This window comes from Sebastes umbrosus, chromosome 12, assembly GCF_015220745.1.
Source record: "Sebastes umbrosus isolate fSebUmb1 chromosome 12, fSebUmb1.pri, whole genome shotgun sequence".
NCBI classification, from domain to species: domain Eukaryota; kingdom Metazoa; phylum Chordata; class Actinopteri; order Perciformes; family Sebastidae; genus Sebastes; species Sebastes umbrosus.
This window is the reverse complement of record NC_051280.1, coordinates 22994954-23015675: the sequence shown is the minus strand read 5'-3', so window position 1 is coordinate 23015675 and position 20722 is coordinate 22994954. Positions and strand designations below refer to the sequence as shown.

Sequence of the window (20722 nt, the reverse complement as noted above, 5' to 3'; positions counted from 1 at the left end):
CATAGAAAATCAAAGCTAAGAAAAATAGAATATTTTTTTACGGTCACAGTGAGTATAATCTGACCTATTGCGGGAGAATACGATGGCTTTCGAAAAGTGCTTCAAACTGAAAAAAGACGTGATGGACACGTGATGCATGCACATGACGCGACATGCATTCAATAACAGGCATCAGGATGAGAAACGAACCTGTGATGGGAAGCTGCTGTTCATGTCCTGTGATGATCGGGTCCAGGTTTTTGGTAAAAAGATCTTTCACATCAGCATAATCTGTTGGTGTTGTTAAAAACCAGGCAGTCATGCAGTATTTTAAGTAAATGTCACTCGAGTCCCGTTCAAGGAGTTTACACTTAACTGTACATATTTTACATGGAAGCTAGATAATCAAGTGTTGGTAACACTTTATAATAATCATCATTTATAAATGGTAAATTAATAGTTAATTAAACTTAGTTAATAGGTATTTTACTTTTCAATAATTAATGTTTACTAATTATTAGTAATGCTATAATTTATGTTATTTTATCATTAGTTTGTATAATATGAGATAATTAGTTTATAAATTCTATATTGTATCATAGCTGATAGGAGACCATGACAATTACATTCTGATAACATTCGTAAACTATTATCAGTTTATTGTTGCACACATAACATTTCATATACTATATTGAGTATTGTGGTTAGTGATTTTGAACAGATAAAAAATGTGTGATTAATTTGCGATTAATCCTGATTAACCATGAACAATCATGCAATTAAATATGTGAATCGACTGACAGCCCTAGTATGTATAGTATATAAAATGTTATTATGTGTGCAACTATAGACTGTTAAAATAACATAAATTATAGCATTACTAATAATTAGTAAACATGATTAATTATCATTTCCTTAACAGTAAAATAACTATTAACTAAGTTTAATTAACTATCAATTTACCATTTATAAATGATGATTGTTATAAAGTGTTACCTAAGTGTTAATAGATACAGTATAATACTTTGTGCAAAGTAAGTTGCATCAAGAGTGACCTTACATGTGGTCCTTGTGACTAGTTATGTGTTGTCCTACGGTACAGCTGTGTCTCTGAATGTTGCCTGAACGTTTTGTACATTGCTCTCCATTCATAATATTACGTTGGTATGGCTGATCATGTATTATAACTCTTTGAGTTCTCTAAATCAGTCGATTGTCTTGATTCTCCTTTATCGGACTCACTGGAGGGTAGTTCCTCCACGGTTGTGTTTAAGTCGCCCCTGTTGGGCTGAGCGTTAGCAGGCTGGGACGCTGGCGGCGTCCCGTTCACACACACCACCGTCCCCTCTGATTTGCTAAAACTGAACAGCTTGCCAGGACTGAATGTCCTGTTGGGGGACTGTGACCTCTCTTGGCCACTAGGGAGAGCAGAGGAGGTCACGATTGAGCCCGGCGCTCCAGCTGCCACTGCTGGCTCTTTTTTCGCCTCAGGTGACTTCAGGAACTTCAGGAATCCTGGGAGCTTCGCCTCACCTCCCGTTGGGGACTGGGCTGGTGAGCGCGAGTTACCGGAGGAAAACTTCCCCTGCAGAGGGATGATCTGCTTCAGCTTCATCACGTTGTTGTTTCCCAGCAGAGAGCTGGGTCTCTTGGGCTTATCCCCCCCTTTGCCCCCCGGCGCTTTGTCGTGGTGGTGCTGGTGCTGAGCGTCCGCCCTGTGGTCGCTCTCCTGCCGGGCCTCGGCCTGCAGCTCGGCCTGACGCTGGAGCTCCTCCTCCTCACGCCGGCGTCTGAGCTGCTGTTGGAAGTGCTGCTGGGCCTGCTGCTCGTGCTTCTACATGGGAAGGCGTGTTAAAATGTGAGGAGAGAGGGAGAAAGAGTCACAGGCAGAAAAACAAACACTGGATAAGGACTATATTATAGAGTATAAATTCATGTGAGATAGCAGGGCTAGAAATTACAACTTGCTTCACATCAGAGCTTGCATCTTCACTGTTGAAGGAGTTGACATCCTATCCAGCAGAAAGCTCACACAAACAAGCTGCGTTTTACTCTAAATGCGCTTTTCTATCTTGGCAATACTCAGACAAGTGCCACTGATGTTATACAACACAAACATAGTAAAAAGCAGACAGTTATTTCTTATGGAAAGTCAGAAAAAGCTGCCCTATTGTACATTTTTGGACAATGCACACCCAGAGCCACAAAGGGGTTTACGTGTATGGAAATACGATATAAAGTGCAGCCAGCAGCAAGCTTTGCGTTGGCCGAAGGTCTTTCAAGCTATGACACAACTATACCTTGAAAGCTTCCCTTCGTCGGTACTCTAGCTTGGCCATCTCTTCTGCTACCCAGCCAGGGATATCAGGGATGGCAACATGGATGATGTACTTTAGGAGGATTGCAAAGTGCTGTAAACCACCGAAACCACAAAGGGACAGGCTCAACACACAGTTACATTCTGTTTCTTATTCTGTTTGGGTTTTTTTTCACAGATCAAACAGCACATCTCATACACATACCAAAAACTCTTGTGAGGTTTTGTGTTCATTAAAGCTGCAGTCGATAATTTTTGAGTAAATATGATAAAAAGTTATTTGTTATAAAACTGTCACTACATCCTGCCAGTAGTGCATGAGACAGGTAATCTGAAAAAAATCAGGTTCCTCTGTGTCCACAAATGAACAACCCTTTTATGATTTTTGAAGCGTGAATGCAATCGGCAGAAGTAAAAAGCTAACGTTAGGCTATAAACAAACTACACCCCGGTTGCATGACTTTACAACACCACTAAGTCTAAGGCAGACTAGTGTTCAGCGTGATGACGTTTAGTAGTCTCATTTAGCCACTGGTTAGCAACCGCCTTTTTTAAGACACGTAAAAGCTTCAAAATTCACGAGTGAGGTATTTATTAATGGATTTTATGTCGTAGAACTCAATGTTAAAATCTCTTAAGCTTGTGTTAACGACAGACCTTATCTCAGGCATCTGACTAAAAACGTATTGACTTCCAGATGAGGGAATCAGAAGTGCTAAAATGTTAACTCATTCCTGTAGCCTATGGCATTGGCAAGGTTTCACCATGCCCGAACATAAACAACCAATCAGAGCCAAGCAGTCTCTGAGCAGCTGTCAATCACTGCTCGTGAACTCTGATCAAATGGTCAAAAGTTTGTGACCCGGCCACCATGTTGAAAACAGTCGAGCCAAACCCAAGCACCGCCCACCTGCTGGGTCACACACGTTCTCATTTTACAGCTAAACAGTTCACTACAAGATGTTTCTGTAAACACTCGAGGTGAGAAATAGGCATTACAGTAACAGAATATTGATTCATATTTGATCAGCGCTGCCTAGTTTGACCGTTTGGTCGAAGTTCTCAAGCCAAGGCTGCTCGGCTCTGATTGGTTGTTTTCCTTTGGGCACGTTGAAATCTTGCAATTGCCATTAGCAGCACTAGGACGTCTCAGAGGAACATGATTTATTTTCACCGATTATCCATTTCATGCACTACTGTCAGGATGTAGTGACTGTTTTATAAAAATACCTTTTCATCATATTTGCTCAAAGTTACTGACTGCAGCTTTAATGAATCTGCAGTAAAAATGATTTGGAAGGTTTTACAAAGTCACAACAAAATATAGCAGGCCATGCACATTTGTACTTCTTTTGTAATATTAAAAAAAGTGTCATTTTGGGGAATGAAACTACGGTCTCTTAAAACGAAGAAACTCTTCATGGACAAACCTGCATTTACCGCAGACAGTACTACAGTGCATACCTCCAGTAAGACGATGGAGATGATGGTCATCTCAGGACTCAGCCAGGGGAACAGACGCTGCAGCTGCCCACACTGACCAATCAGGTAACAGTTCACTATAATGGCTATCAAGCCCATGGCCTCCATCGCAGTCTGATATTGAGAGAAAGAGAGAGAGGAATTTACAGGCTATCAGATGCCCCCTATTATGTACAATGCAGCCTGGAGGGCTTTTCTGACATTTTCCCCGAAACAAACACACTCTGACCTGCCATTGCCCGATGTTCTCCACCCTCTGTCCGAAGGGTCTCTGCAGGCCGGTGCAGAGCTTCAGGGCGTCGCTGCGGATCTCGATGATGTTGTTGATAAGAGCACACATAGCTGCCAGGGGAAACGCAGAGGAGAAGAGCACCACGTAGCCAAACTGGATGAACATTTCCTGGTAGTCCTGAAGCGTGTCCTGTTGGGGGGTCATGAAAACATATACATATTTTCACGGGCACACTGTTGTGACATTGGTTGGAGATGATTTTGTATGAAAATTTGCACATCTTTGCCCCATGTGAAGAGTCTCACCTCGTATGTCTGCATACAGCTCTCAATCTCAGCCTGGGTCAGAGAGACAGTTTTGACTTCTTCTGGTGGATCGATCCAGGACTTCTTGTTCTCTTCACCAATCTTTCTTCTCTGACAGAGAGAGTCAGTTTCCTTTGGAGAGGACACAGTGGCATAATCTTTGGTCTACAATACTTGGACATCTTAAATTCTGCAGCTTTGGAATAGATAGTTTGATTTTGATTTGTCAGTGAAACTACATGAGACAAGTTGAACTGTATCGGAAAGAGTTGAAACTATCTAAACATAATGAAAGAGTTCTGTTTCTTTAAAGGGTAACTTTGGTATTTTTTTTAACCTGGACCCTTTTTTCTCATGTTCTTGTGTCTAGGGACAATTTTTTTAAACTGGTCCAGTAGTGTGAGATAATGCTGTAACCAGCAGCAGCAAAATGAGCTGCGAGGGCAAGTGAGCAGCGTCAATATAACGTTACGTCCACTAACAATGCTTGTTTTTGCCACTGACAGACTGACTGTTATTATAAGTGTCTGACAACATTATAGAGAGAACCCTACAGAGAAATAAAACCTTTTTCTTACCTTTCGCTTGATCCGGTCTGTCTATTGTGTCCAAGTTCCGCTCATGGAGAAGTCTCGTTGTGAAATCTGAATATCCGTATACTCCGGCTCAAATAAATACTGGCCGCCATTGAATTCAAAGACCTCGTCCACATTGTGGAAATCATCTAAATATTCAGCCATGACATTGAAAATCCGGCTGGCACTCCATGGATGTATTCCACTATTCTCCAATTCTCCACTCCACTTCTCCTTGAGCGAGACTCGTCAGATACATAATAACAATCAGAACCTGTTAGTGGCAAAAACAAGCACTTTTAGTGGGCGGTGCCAGCTTGCCCCAATATCACCATGTTGCAGCCCGTGAGCAGCAACCGTCTACAGCGCTCTCCCTCAATACTGGACCAATTTCAAAAATTGTTGTCCCTATTAATCATTTAGACACAAAAATGAAGGAAAATAGCATCCTGGTTGAAAAATACCAAAGATACTCTTTATAATTTGCAGCTTTGGAATAGACAGTAGTCAGTGTACTACCTGGATGAATGACATCAATCCCCATAGACATGATATAACTTAATTCGTAAAACTACATGAGACAAGTTGAACTGGAAATAGTTGGTATTATCTAAACATAATGAGAGATTTCTGCTTCATTAAAAATCACTTTTCAGACAAAACCACTGGTTGAGATGGAGATTCTTGTAGAGTAGACAAAAGAGCCAAAACCACAAAGCTAAAAAAAATAGGATGTTAAATCATAATAACAAACAGAGCACATACCTGAGCCAGCGATTCACAATCACTGTCCTCATCACAGCTGTCAAAAATACAGGACGGATCCATCCCTTCCTCTACCAGCGTGGGACTGTCCTCAAGGTAGCTGCGATCCACCGGCTGCGCCTCTGCCGTGACGTCCTGGTAGTCGACCTTCTCGGTGAAGCTGACCTTGCGTTGCTTCAGATTGCTGTCGTTCAGGTCCCACTCTTCTTCTGTCAGCCTGAATCCGGCTTTCAGATCCCCTCTCCTCTTCTGCTCTGGGTTACCGTTGGCAGCGTGATTGGCGGGGATCCCTCTGGAACCAAGGAAGGAATAGGCTGTCATCGAGGCCTGAACCTTTCCCAGAGCCAGGCGACCGTACTTGAGTATGATGGTTTGGACGAGCTCCCACAGCACCTTGGGGGTGAAGACGCCCAGCTTGTTTTGCTCGTAGAGATAAGGCTGGAGGACCTCTTTGATGTTCTGAAGGAACTGGCGGAAGATCAGTAGAGTGGCGAGCATCTGTGAGGAGAAGGACAACATCTGTTACTGTCCTGAATGTAAGACGTGCAAAAGAGAAAACACCGGCACGCGTTCCAAAAGTGTTTAGCAGCACGTATGATGTAGATATTCAGTCTGACTGAAGGTACAAATGTAATGATACACGGATCATCAACTGGTGAGGATGCTGATGTTTTGTCCTAGAGTTGCAGCTTTAGCCTCAGTCTTTGAGCCCAATATCATCATATATCTGTAGGCATCAGGTGTGTATTTAAGACCCCTTTTACAAGATTCTGGTTTTGAAACGAGTCAGCTGGAAATATTAAAATCCACCGGGGACAGCGTTTCCAACCAATGCATACAGCTTTCATAGCTTCAAGCACATAAAAATTGAGAAGCCTGCTTTTGTCTGCCTCTGTCTGAAATCAAGGACCCATTGTTTCAAAATAACTAAGAATTTCAAGTGGTAAATTGGCACCATTGTTATTGTAAACTGCTTATGAGCCATGTGAAGATGGAAAGCTTTACCGGCAGACATGGCAACTGTAACTAAGGGGCTCAGTAGCCACAGTTCAGCTAAAGTTACATATTGTGACTTTAAGTCCAATATTTGTGTCTTATTGATTGTGATACTGTCAACTGTTGTTGTTGTTGTTGTTGTTACCTCCTTAAGTCGCTCCATGTCCTTGAGGTAGAATCCGATGTAGAAAAGGCTAAGGTAAGAATTGATGAATTCAAACTGTAAAACAACCAGAAGACACAACAGGAAGTCAAAACGCCCACTCAATCTAGATCAACTGTCTCTATTCTGCTACACACTGAGGAGGAGGATGCACGGCTTACAAAAACCATCTTGATGATGAGATTATTCTCGTAGGCACTCTGAAGTCTGTAGTTCTCTGGGTGGAGAGATAAACAGAAGCGTTTGTTAATGTGCAACTGAATGACAGTAAAAAGGCCTTTAACTGCCTCATAGATCTATTATAGAGAATGCAAAAGACCTCTTAGCTAAAAGCTTCATACATCAGTACTCAGGTAAAATATACTCATACCCAATAAATACAATCATGGGCAAACATGTTCCACTTTAATTAGTAGTATCCTTTATTATATATCGCAGAGATAATATTTCACTGTTGATTTGTGTCTCTTACCCATGTCATTAAGCCAGTAGGCGATCTTCTTATACACCTCATCACATATGGTCACAGTGACGGCCAGAAGTATCTTAGGAATGAATCTTGTGATACCAGGTAGCTCCTGAATCTCCATCACCACCTCCTACATTAGAAGCATGATACATATTTAATGAGTCTTAGTCATTCATATCTACTCCCACAGCTATATTTAAAAGGAGATTAAATGAATATGAACTGGCAAGAGGTGTTTTTGAACATGCTTTGTTTAACCTGTTTGTAAAAAAATGATATGATTCACACATTTTCAGAGTAAACTGTAGTTATGAATCTGATGTTTTTCTGGCATATAATAAAGTGTTATTCTACTATTTCTGTCTTGCTGTTTAACTGTTGTGTTATCATTTATGTTTCCAGTAAAGGTGGGTCTTCAAACTCCTCACAAGAAATACAATTATGTCAATGTCATTGGTCGCTGTGTTATCAGTTCAAACCTGCAGTTCCAGGCAGAGGAGCATAGCGAGGAAGACAAAGCAGAGACAGAGGAGGCAGATGGGCAGGCTGACCAGCCATCTGAACAGAGCTCTCTTCCAGGGCGGGTAGTAGAACTCCTCACAGCCCGTTATGGGACTGCAACGCTTCACTCCCTGCAGAGTGGAATAAAGCGAGAACAGGAAAGCAGGGAGAGCATCAGACACTTTTTTTGTTGCACGATTGCGATCATCTTCACTGGAAAATGGATCGGAAATGTTTGTGAAAAATGTGCTCCATAATAACTGCTTGCTTGCGTGGTTGCATTTCTTATGTTTTTGCTGTTGCGTGCCAGGTTATCGTGGAAAAGATTAAACATTACAAATGAAACAACAAATTTTGAGGTTGTCTGGTGTGTTACCTCGATCAAAGTTAGTCTATTTCCACAACTTTCTACAGGAGCTGACATGAATTCAGAGTGTACATACACCTTCCACATCCTCTATTCATATCATTATGTCATGTTATTTTGAATTACCATGCTGCTGTTGCCAGAGGTGCCAAACCAAAAGTATTAAGAGCCCAACGTGGGGCTCGAACCCACGACCCTGAGATTAAGAGTCTCATGCTCTACCGACTGAGCTAGCCGGGCCTCTTTTGAAGCATTTCCCACATATCTTTTTAAAGGAGTCACTGACATCCCCTCCCCGAGTTCTCTATTCATTCCACACAACAGGAGGTGGGTTGAGGGCGGGAGAGAGGCTGCCTGCCCTCCCTCTACTCCGAGAACATGCTGGGTGTGAAAACACACTCCTCTTGTAAAAACATCACATTTCCTGGTATTGTGTGCCGTGCTAGGCCCTGCAGAGTTGCGCAAGTGCTCGCTGATAAACAAGACTGACATACGTTGCAACTTTACCTGAGGATAGTGGATTTGGTGCATAGAAATAAGAGAATTTACTGATGCATGACACTTTGTGAGAAGTCTTCAGCTCTTTTAACAAGTGACTCTGAATGTTTGGGAGTAAATCTGACTACAGCAGGAAGTGAACAAAACATTTTGTTCACCACAACAAAACAGCAGCAGCTACCTGCTCAAGCTTCAGTAACAACCCTCCTCACCCTGAACTGCGGCCTGGGCTCCTCCAAGGACTCTGCGGGGGTGTCCAGGGTGCCCCACCTGTAGGCCAGCTCCGCCTCTCGCCTCTTCCAGCGCTCCAGAAACAACGTCGCCCACACAACGTTGAAGAGGGCGAAAACCACACAGCAGATATCCTGACTGGTCTGTGAGCAGCGAGCATGAGAGAATCAAAAGACACTTATGTAACCTTTGAGAGTACAATCATGCCAAAGCTAGTGCCATTTACTTTGTTTTTGTGTGTAGGTTGTTGTGCTGCTTCAACTCTCTTCTTATCTTTACAAAGGAATTAATATAAAATGTATGAGGACAGACAGCTAAATAGACGTCAAAATCTCAGTAAGATCACAACATTCCTATCTTAAAATAAAAAAGAATATACTATGATTACAAATCAGCATCAGTACACATATACTGTGGGTGATTTTTAGTAATATTCCAAGTGCTTGAAAAGACAGATTTTATTATAGAATCGGTTTGAAGTACCTGGTCGGCCTCGGCGAGTATCCAGAGCAGAAAGCCGATGACAGCGGGGTAAAGCATGGAGTTGGTGTAGAAACCCAGCCAGGCAAAATACATGCCGATCTTCACCCCAAAGTAGTCACAGATATCATCTAGAAAGCAGAGGAAAACAGGTCATATTGAGACTCTGAGAAGAAGAATCATTGTGTCTCAAACAATTATATTAAAAGGAACAGTGTGTAACATTTTGGGGGATCTATTAGCAGAAATGGAATATAATATTCATAACTATGTTTTCATTAGTGTATAATCACCTGAAACTAAGAATCGTTGTGTTTTCGTTAGCTTAGAATGAGCCCTTCATATCTACATAGGGAGTGGGAGTCCGCCATGTTGCTCCGACATGTTTCTACAGTAGCCCAGAACGGACAAACCAAACACTGGCTCTAGAGAGTGCCTTTCACGTTTTTACGTTACCTGAAGGCCACCGTAGTTCTCCGAAACACTTGTGAAACTGCGGATACGTGAGCCGCAGAGTGCAAAACCGTGGTACCGTCAGCCGCCGTAATGTAGTGTTATTATGGTAAGGATGGCCTCTGAGCGAGGTGAACGGCGTTACCGCGGTTTGGCACTCGACGGCTCAACGTTACTGCAGTCTTGGAAAGGGAGGAGTGAGCTGTAGGCTACTCAGTTGGATGCAATCTGCATCCAAATCCTACACACTGTACCTTTAATAAAAAGCTCATAAAATGTGACAGTATTAACAAATGTGACTTGGTATTAACAGTCGGGCCTGCTGTTATACTTTCTCTGTTATACAGTAAATAAAAGGTTGATATTTCCCACCCAGAGGCTGCCTTTCACACACAGCCTGGACCCAAGACGTCATCAGCTGGTTGAGGATCCTCTGCTCGTGGAGAGGAAACATTTGATGGATCACCCCCCGAGCCTGCAACTCTGGAACTAAAGACGACACATCGGGAAACGTGACATTTAGACATGTTTGACTAATAAAATCCACTGCACAAAGTATGTGTTATTATTAGTATGTGTTAAAGTGTTATTTAGATACGGAAGAGTAAAAGAACAGTATTAAAAAGTTCAATCATAACAAATGACAGCATACTGATTGGCTGCCCCTCCAGGAAGTGAATGTTGTGGAGCACCTCCCCCTGTTTGGCTCGCAGATTGTCCAGCCAATACTTTATAATGCCCTGACGCTCCTGGAAACCGTTATGGAGAGAAAGAAAAGACAATATTTAGAGATTTTAAATTCCTGAAATATAACAGCAAAAGACAGAAAAATAATCTTTAATAACACACCCAAAGCAACAATATGTATATCATTAACAAGAACCATGGCCCACAGTATTGACCTCTAACCTGTGAGGTAAAAAAGCAGAGCTCGCTGTCTATGTTCTCATAGATGTTGTCTTCCTCGCAGGAAAAGCGCCGCATCCCGCCGCCGAACTGCGGCTTGACAGCCTTGTGCATGCCCATCTGCTCCGCTCCTCGCAGTAAGCTGAGCGTGAGGAGAGAGAGCAAGAGAGAGAGGGGTAAATGAGCAGCAGGATTAAACCTGATGGAGCACTAACACTGTGTAGCGTCTTGACTACAGATGTTTGATAGATTAAGTGCATCAAGGCTAAACACACAACCAACTGTAACTGGGTGATAGCTCTCTGTGTGGTTTCTAAAGTCTGGATTTTCTGAAGCGTGCTTAAAGGAATAGTTTGACATTCTGGGAGATGCACTTCGCTTTATTTCCGAGAGTTCGACGAAACGATTGATACCACTCTCAAGCACGTGAATTAGCAGCTATTCCTTTAACTTGCCAGACTTTTCAACAGGCTCAACATAAGAGACATCCAACACAAACACACATATAGTACATGCTTATGTTTGTTTACTAGGAGTGGGGGGAAAAAATCAATAAAGTATAATATAGCGATATTTTGCATGGCAATATTGTATCGATACACAGACGTCAAGTATCTATCTTTTATTATATAAACTATTAACGCGTAACGCGTTGAGTTTTAAAGCTAGAGTGAAGATACTAGTATCATATGAATCTTGAAAACCTAAGGAATCCATTGGTATCAACCCGGTCATACCGGCTTATTGGGAAGAGGTTAAATAGCGCTCCAAAGTTACGCTAAATTTGGGCCATTTTCAAAGGGGTCCCTTGACCTCTGACCTCAAGAAATGTGAATGAAAACTCTGAGATGAAAAGAGGGAAAACTGTATCTTATTCGATAAAACACATGTTGACAAACTGCATAATTTGCAGTTGAGAAAAGGTAATAAATTGTTATATATCTTATCGCAATATTCAACATAATGCAACATGTTTTAAAACCCAATAAGATCGTAAATCGTAATCGTGAATTAAGTATCGTGATAATATCGTATCATGGGGCCTCTGGTGGTTCCCACCTCTATGTATTATGGCAATAAGGGTAAACAATAAACTCTGTAAGTTTGGGTAATACATTTAGATATAATAGTAACATAATTTAATTTAACATAACAGGTGGTTTGGAGGAAATGGCAAAATTGGGGGTTTGTTTACAACCAGTCTGACTTTGTTCATTTAAGCAATTTTCCTGCAACCCATGTATTCCCCGTTTATATGCAGTTAAATAACTGAGTAAAATGTTGCCAATAAGCAACAGGAATTACATTTAAATTGCAAATGCCAAAATGCCCTTACTCAAAACAGTTGAAAAAAAGACAGAAGCACAAGTGCCCACACACACACACACACGCACACACACGCACACACACGCACACACACACAGAGTCAAGAGTGTGAGCTTGGGAGTCTTACTTCTCAAACGTTGTCGTGATGAAGAAGGCGTGTGCCTGGGTGTGTTTGTGCTGCCGAACCTGAATGCTGACTTGTGGGATTCCAAGACGAATCTGATTCAGGAGCCACAGCATAGTGTGGTCATCTATTGTATCTGTAGGGAGAACATTTTGTTGTATTTTAAGTTTGACAGTGAATATGAGCATCATGGTTTCCTTGTTTCACTCAGTTTAATTCCTCAGGTGTGTGCGGGCATATTTGCCAAAGGAAGGAAGTTTGCTGCTGCATTAAGAGGCTGAACCAAACCCAGCCTCCCTGACAGAAGGGCGTAGAAGCAGTGGGATGGGTCATAGTGAAAGGTCAGTCCAATTACATCCCTGTCTACATATATCACAAACATGTTTTCTATAGGTTGAGAAGATGGGCTATAACCAAGACTGATTCCAATCTGAATCCAGCAGTTTCAGCCAACGACGGAGTATTAGGGCCACATTGAGGGGGAAAAAACATGATTTCTAGAATAAAGTCATAATATTTCGAGAATAAAGTCGTAATTTAATGAGAATAAAGTCATACTATTTCAAGAAAAAAAAGTTGTAATATTACGAGAATAATGTCATAACTTTACAAGAAAAAAAGTAATTTCCTCTTACACAAAAGAGGCAGTTTCCCCATCAGGTCCATGTGGTTATTTCTTCTAAATAAACGCAGTTTCTTGCACAATCTTTTCAAGGCCCTGATACTTATGATAATGTGGTGCTGATGTGCCAAAAGATGAAATATTTTGTTATTTGTGAAACCTATACTACAGTATAACTTCACAAGATGCTCCACATTCCTCATTTTCACGCAGGCGGCACTCTGCTCCATTTTCCCTCTAAAATAACACGTAAAATTACTACTTCATAATATCATGACTTTATTCTCATAATACTACAACTCTTTTCTCGTAAACCTATGACTTTATTCTCGAAATCTCAGAGTTATTTTTTTTCCTCAATGTGGCCCTAATACTCCGGGGTAGCATGCAACATGATATACAGGATGTGTTTTGTACATTGTGAAGTTTATCTGCAAAGTTAGTTTGATGAATGCCTCAAATTCACATTTCTATGCCCACGACAGCAGCTTCATTAAAAGACACTGCAGAGAGGGCTGGTCCATAAAAACGGGTACAGTTAATGGATGAGATCTAATTGTCCCCGGAGATCATTTTAAGTCCTAGTCACGCATCTGAGTGGCTGGCTGACCACCAAACACACTTAATGAGGATGATGCCCTGTTCTCTCTGCAGTGACGAACAGGGAGGACAGGCTGGAGCTTTACCGCACCTGGGAATGTCATCAGGATGTCACAGTTTTCGGTGGGCACCATCTTCAGCCAGGACTTACGGGACATAATGTAGTGTCTGGCCTGCAGAAGATGCTTCCCAAACAGTTTATCTGAAAGGAAAAGAGGAGCAGCAGAGGTTAATAAAGTCAGTTTAAATTGATTACAGAGAATAAAAGATGAAGAGCTTTGGACAGAGTGTGTAAGAGAGAGAAAGGGGGACAGACAGATGGTGATATTTTTCATCAGGCCGATCAAGGTCACAGATGACAGGTTAGACATTAGTATCGCTCTGCCACTCAGCACATTTCTTCACCATATTCTCCTATTTTTTGCTGTGTCATAGAGACTTTAAGGGATAAGATAAAAGGTAAATTGTTGTGCAAGCATGAAGGTTTACTGCTGCATTGGTGGCATGACTTTAAGCAAACACCGTTAACAAACAAATGATCTGTAAACTGGGTGGTGTGTAAATAGCAATGAACAAACTGGCTTTTCAAGTCCATCTCTAAATCCATTAAATGCAGGCAAAGCAGCAGTGCTATCCCACAATACAATGCATGCTCTGAAGTCATCATTTCCACTGTTCCTTCTCCTTTCACACGTTTGGTTCTCGCACACAAAATCGCACTTTCAAGTCACACTCTCCGTCTCACGCACGCACAACAGACCGAATGATTGACCGATCTCTTCATTGTTCACTGAATCTCCTTGTGACGCTCTCTCGGTACGTGTCTGTGATCAGGATTTCACATTCTGCGGCGCAACTGCATTATCACACCACCTTACTTTTAGCACGTCTCATCCCTTTTATTGAGAGGCTGCTGTCATCTCTCTGTTACAGTATGATGTTTCACACCAACATGCTAAACACTTGATGTACTGTACCTATAATACATGTCCGACAACAATGCAACAGGATAACGGCCCTGTGTTATCATGCAGGAGATGTTTTTAGAAAATATAAATGAGATGTATAAATCACTGAGCAATTCTGCTGAGTAAACTGTGTGTGTGACATAATGATGCAATCCGAGCCAAGTCACTGACACCAAATGCTTTTATTTTTCCTTTGTCTTACACTTGCTGTCTGTTTCTGAATACTTCAAAGTGTCGCTGACATCATTCCTCATTAAGGCCACAAGACATGAAGATATATCTGACGTGCAAATCTCTCCGCCAGGCTGCAGCACTTTATCCATTCAGAGCTACGTTACTATGTATGATGAGATGATTTAATGTCCATCTGCAGCAGAGCGAGTGGAGGCCGAAGAACTACAGGATACTCTAAACTGGATATCTTTTTTATTCCTCGTTTTTTTTTGTGTGTAAACAGTTCTATAGACTAGGCCTCTGAAGCTTCCTAACATGGGTTAGGCAATAAATTGATTGCTTATCATCTAACATTTCAAATGCATCATGGAATTATTTAAAATATCATCATTAATTGCGATTCCATATGTAAAGATGCAAAACTATTTCTAAGTCAGACTTCTCCCAGGATGACCTCTGAAATGCAGCCCAACATGGTGAACATCAGCTGTACAGCTTGACATATACAGTAATTTGTCATAAATAACCATAGCAATATAAATATTGATCTTGGATATAGACAGGCTAAGATACAGATATTGAAACGTATTGATTTTTTCATATACGTATATATTTTTTTCCAACATCAATCAGTTGAGATTGATAATAAATCACATTTTTGTTTGAATTATCAACATTATGAATGTGTTGCCAACCTAATTTAGCTCATATCACAATTTTCGATAAATGTCTATGAACTGAACAAACAAATGAAACAGATGTTATTGCTGTAACGTTTCGAGCACCAGGTTCTTCTGATAAGTGCAGAGAATCGCCATCTTAAATACCCATACTGCACACATGTGACATACCACACCTGCTTCAGATAATCCATCAAATATTAACAAGAAAATACTTTATATACTAAACATAAGCACCGATAGTATATCAAGGCTACAGAGAGGTACATCACGATGAACAACCGATGACGTCTACTCAGAAGTTCAACTAACCAATCAACCAAAAGTCCACCGTCTCTAACTGGTCATACCGTGAGAACACAAACACACAAAAAGCAGACAGGCAGCCTGGATAGGGTGCAGCCCATTAAGTCCTATCAGACAGACTTTTACATTCAGAGCTGCAGGTGGCTGCACTGTCCAGTTCACCTCACTTGCATCGTGGGAATGAACTGGCATAAAGACAGAGAGCACGCAAACTCTAACTGACAGTTTTTCAACTACTCAATTATCAGCTCTTTAACTGCCGCTGAGGGAAAGGAGTGATTATAGGCCACGCTGATGTGATCATCAGCAAAATCATCATTTACATTCAAGAGCTCAACTGAACCACTATCGCAGAGCCTGTAATCACACTGATATTGTTGAGACAGATGTAAAAAAAAAAAAAAAGGGCATGAAAGTGTAATTATTGTGTTTATATTAGGGCTGTCAAAGTTAATAATAACGCGTTAACGCAATCGAGCTTTCGGAGGTTGTAACTGGCATGGCCATGTTCAAACGGGTCCCTTGACCTCTGACCTTAAGATACGTGAATGAAAATGGGTTCTATTGGTACCCACGAGTCTCCCCTTTACAGACATGCCCACTTTATGATAATCACATGCAGTTTTTGGGCAAGACATAGTCAAGTCAGCACACTGACACACTGACAGCTGTTGTTGCGTGGTGGGCTGCAGTTTACCATGTTATGATTTGAGCATATTTCTTTATGCTAAATGCAGTACCTGTGAGGGTTTCTGGACAATATTTGTCATTATTTTGTGTTGTTCATTTATTTCCAATAATATATATATATATTTGCCTAAAGCAGAACATTTGCCCACTCCCATGTTGATAAGAGTATTAAATACTTGACAAATCTCCCTTTAAGGTACATTTTGAACAGTAAAAATGTGTGATTAATTTGCGATTAATCAGTTTATATAATTTATGGTAAGCCTATATCACCTGTCCTGATCTATATAAATGTGTTTTGAGATTTTCTCCAAATTAATGGCTTGAAGGTCAAGACCCACATTAGGAGCAACAACTGCAGTGACACTGCTCAGGCTGAGATTGTAAAGGTGATATTGTCACATCCAGATGACCAGACCTCTGACCAGAGTGTCTCCTCCACATTATGCTGGATGGACATAAGATAAGATAAGATAAGATGAACCTTTATTAATCCCCGGAGGGAAATTCAGGTGTCAAAGCAGCAACATCAGCAAACAGAGTGAAACACAGGAGAGGTAAAAGGTATACAAAAATTATAAAAACAATAATAGAGATATTAAAGATACAGAGTGAATGGGTGAACATAGTGTGTGCAGTCAGTCAATAAATAAATGTAGTATGTACAATAAATAAATGTAATATGTACATATGTGCAGTCTATAAAGTGGTATATAGGATGTATAGTGTAGAGTAAGTGTAAAGTGCGCCAATGGTTAGAGTCCAAGATGGTTGCAGATAGTGCATGTTTAAAGATAGTGATAGTGCATGTTTAAAGGTAAGGAGTCATAAAACATTTCAAGGGGCCCAGACATGGACATAGGGGGGGGGCTACAAATGATAAAACCTTAAAAAGGTATAAACATCACATTTTTTCAGTGCTGCTTTATAATCCTCATAATGCAATCCACCTGTCATTTGCTTACTCACCACCAAGTCTTGCAACACCAGACACAAAAAGGACACATGTCATCTAAGCCCTGCAAACACAATCTTTACTCTATAGTCAAAGTATAGTATGGCACAGCCTATCGGGACATGATGCACCTCCTCTTCCTCCTCCTCCTCCTCCTCCTCCTCGTGCATGCACCTGTGGACCACTAAAGCCAGACTCTTGTTGGGCCTGTCTCAATCCCAATGCGCACCATGTAGCAGGGAAAAGGAAAAAAAAAAAAACGCACCAAGACACCAAAACCCAATCACAGAGTATTGACCCCCTTTTAGTCTCCTGTGAGTCATTCGGTGAAGTCCATCAAGCATCTCGGTGACTGCACCATATTGCCCAAGCATGCATGCACAGTAATCTCTTTTATCCCCATCTTTTAAACCATATCTTCCTCAGATCACGCTCATACAGGACACATACTGTGTTTTTCTCTGTGTGGCACTCACCGAGCACCCCGGATGGTGATAAGGAGGACATATAATGCTGCTGCTGCTGGTTGCTGGTCCTGTCCTGCAGCTCGCTCGGCAGTGTCCCCGTCCTCTCCGTCCTCTCCATCCTCCTCTCTCCTGCTGCTGCTGCCCCGTCGCTGCTGCCGTCGACGTCTGCGGTGCAACTGTTTACAGAAGCAGCAGCGTTTACAGGATCAGCTGCTCCGGTGGCCGCCTGCATGCTGCTGCTGCTGCTGCTGCTGGTGCACAACGATATATACAGCAGGTGGTGGCAGTAAAGTGAAGGGAGCTGGTGGAAAACCGCACTGCACGGAGGTTTTTATTGCATGTTGCATGTGCATGTAGAGGGGGAACCCTATAGTGTATCTGATAGATGGAGGAAGAGGAGGAGGAGGAGGAGGAGGAGGAACATGGCATATTGTACACGCGCACCAGTCATGACTGGGTGGTGACGACAGAGTTAAGGGGAACACCGTGCACCTTATAAACAATGACATAATCGCCTGTGTCGTGCACATGTAGGACTGCAGGTGGTTTACTGTAGTAGGGTACTACATGTCCCACAATGCATTCATTTATTTAGATGCACCATCTTTTCTATTTGACGAAAAATGGGTTATATATCTATGCCACAAAAATGGATCTATAATGCAGTTGAGAAGGGTTCAACACAGGGAGATAGATAGATACAAACTTTATTGATCCTAAGGGAAATTCAAGTTTCCAGCATCACAGTTCCATAATGCAAAACATGTTAGTAAAAAGGCACAAGTTAGTAGTACAAACTACAAAGTATATAAAAATACACCAGATATAAAAATATCAGGGGATGAAGAAAAACTGTCAACAATGAATATAGTGCAGGGTTACAGCTGAGATCCCACAATGCCTTTATTTAGAGGCACTATCCTTTCTATTTGTCGAAAAATAGTCTATGTAAGTTTTATATCTATGCCCAAAAAAAATGATATTTAATGCAGTTGAGAAGGGTTCACATAGATAGATAATTCAGAAAGGCTGTTAATCTTAAAATCCTGTAGGCTAGTTTACTTTTAGACTGCAGTTTTCTTTTAACAGTTGTACTTAGTGTGTTTAATTGTAATTTATTTTTTGTTGGTCATCTAACACTTGAAAACTAGATCTCCAGGTTCCTGACAAGGTGAAATTATGAGACCTGTTGAAAAGATGTGATAAGATGTAATAAAATGATTCCTTTGAGTTATGTTAACATTAAAACGTTCTATTCAGCCACTGCATTAAGCACCAATCACTGGCAATGGCTCAATCACTCCTTTCTTTTGCAGTCTACTGTTCAGTGTATTCCCATTCATTCAAGAAATTGAAAAAGTATATATGTATGAGTGCGGGAGTTGTGTATGATTTGTGTTAGATAGATATAGTAACTTTATTGATCCCGAGGGGAATTCAAGTTACCAGCATCACAGTTCCGTGGTGCAAAACATGTTAGTAAAAAGGCAGTAAAAAAGTTAGTGGTACAAAGTATAAAAAAAATATACCAGATATAAAAATACCAGGAGATGAAGAAAAACTGTTAACAATGAATATAGTGCAGGGTAACAGCTGAGATACAGGACTATTAAAAAAGTGAACATATTTGAAAAGACATATTGCTTTTCATATGAAATAATTGACATATGTCTGCTTCTGGCAACAAATGTGTTGGGCCTCTGCTGGGTATAATGGCTAGAAGGGAGTCCAAACTCTCCTGAGACTGTTAAGGTTAGGATAGGTCATAGGGCAGTGAGTCTCGTGAGAGTTTTTGTAGATCTCAGATCAGATTTCGCAGGTTTTCTTCTAGACACGACCGCCCTGCTGCTTATTCATTTTCTCTACCAGGGTTGGTAAAAAATGAGGCTACAGCCAGGAGATGGTTAGCTTAGCATAAAGACTGTGAACTGGGGAAAACAGCAAGCTTGGTTCTCTCCAAATGTAACCTGTCCAACCAGCACAAAGCTCACTAAATAACATATAGTATATAAGCAAGGATGATAGGCCACCAGCAGAAACTCCAGGAAGTCACTATACGTGCCCCCATACAAGACTGTTTGTCAAATAAAACCACAAGTTGTTACAACCCGTCTCAAAGGTTTCAACAAAAACAGGAGACCAGACGAGTTTAAAAATAGTAACAGGCATTTATCTGACAAACTAACGATAAATAACTAAATAAACATGGAAAGTCAGTAATCAGTGATGTAGGCATGTGTGAAAGTGTCTGCTGAAACAAAACCAAAACAGGTGTGCCAGCCAAGGAAGAGAGAGACATCTGTTGAAAGGTAGAGAACTTTTATCCCAACCACACCAAGCCCAGGTGTGGCTCATCAGCCTGACGACCCTCTCTCCTGCAAAACAAAAGTGAACCAGCAAAAAGACACGGGACACCTATACTAGTGGAGGGGTCGTCACATCCCCCTCCATAAAAACGGTGTTCCCACCGGGAATGCCGACAGACAACACTTCTAACAAAATACAATAAACTACATAGCCTAATAATTTTAAAAAAATAAACCTTTCATACTGACCAGTTCTGTAGTGTGTCACTCAGGCAGCCAACCAATCACCACACTGCAACCCAGCAACTCCAACACCTGGAGAAGCATTTAAGAATTTACAGCATAGATATATTAGACAGTAATGGTACATCACCAGATTTGAAAACAAGATGTTCTTTGGAGGGTTGGTCTATACACGGAAATGCAAGACTAGGTGGTTAACACACAGATCGTCAAACAATGTGCAAGTATCGGAAAATGTGACGTGCAAAATCCCAGCTACCAAAACATACAGAACTGGACTTGCCATAAGCTCCAGCTACCAAAACACACAGAACGAATATAAGTGCTATCCAAAAGTAGCATCAAAAGTTTCCTCTACAACAAAGGCTCACTAGCCAAACAAGTCATCCCAAAACACACAGCACAAAGAGGCAACCAAACGACAACAAAGTTCACACCAACCAAGGCATGAGCTGTAGCGCTTATGTTCCCACAGCTAACAGGCCAAGCTACCAAGTTGCACGTCACAGCACAACCAATGACACACCACATCCCTCCTGTAA

General features: G+C 41.3%; 1 protein-coding gene and 1 non-coding gene across 2 annotated transcripts; both read right to left on the bottom strand.

Annotated features, from left to right (window-relative positions):
* Window positions 1-855: 855 nt before the first annotated feature.
* Window positions 856-18022, bottom strand: ano8a (anoctamin 8a). Its single transcript, XM_037786402.1, has 18 exons — window positions 17641-18022; window positions 13483-13593; window positions 12173-12305; window positions 10723-10861; window positions 10466-10562; window positions 10186-10302; window positions 9364-9491; window positions 8862-9023; window positions 7763-7915; window positions 7287-7413; window positions 6976-7031; window positions 6797-6871; window positions 5656-6153; window positions 4316-4447; window positions 4008-4199; window positions 3761-3892; window positions 2280-2390; window positions 856-1813 (listed from the first exon to the last, which is right to left on the bottom strand). The coding sequence occupies exons 1-18, from the start codon at window positions 17861-17863 to the stop codon at window positions 1154-1156; spliced, it is 3246 nt and encodes a 1081-aa protein (XP_037642330.1). The 5' UTR covers window positions 17864-18022; the 3' UTR covers window positions 856-1153.
* Window positions 8319-8391, bottom strand: trnak-cuu. The gene has a single exon. It is a non-coding gene; the product is annotated as a tRNA-Lys (tRNA).
* Window positions 18023-20722: the final 2700 nt, after the last annotated feature.

Coding starts and splice junctions, on each gene's coding strand:
- ano8a (XM_037786402.1), bottom strand. CDS start 17,863: ATGCAGGCGGCCACCGGAGCAGCTGATCCTGTAAACGCTGCTGCTTCT. Junction 4,448..5,655: donor ATTGTGAATCGCTGGCTCAG/GTATGTGCTCTG, acceptor TCCTCTCCAAAG/GAAACTGACTCTCTCTGTCA. Junction 2,391..3,760: donor TCTCCATCGTCTTACTGGAG/GTATGCACTGTA, acceptor GGTGGTTTACAG/CACTTTGCAATCCTCCTAAA.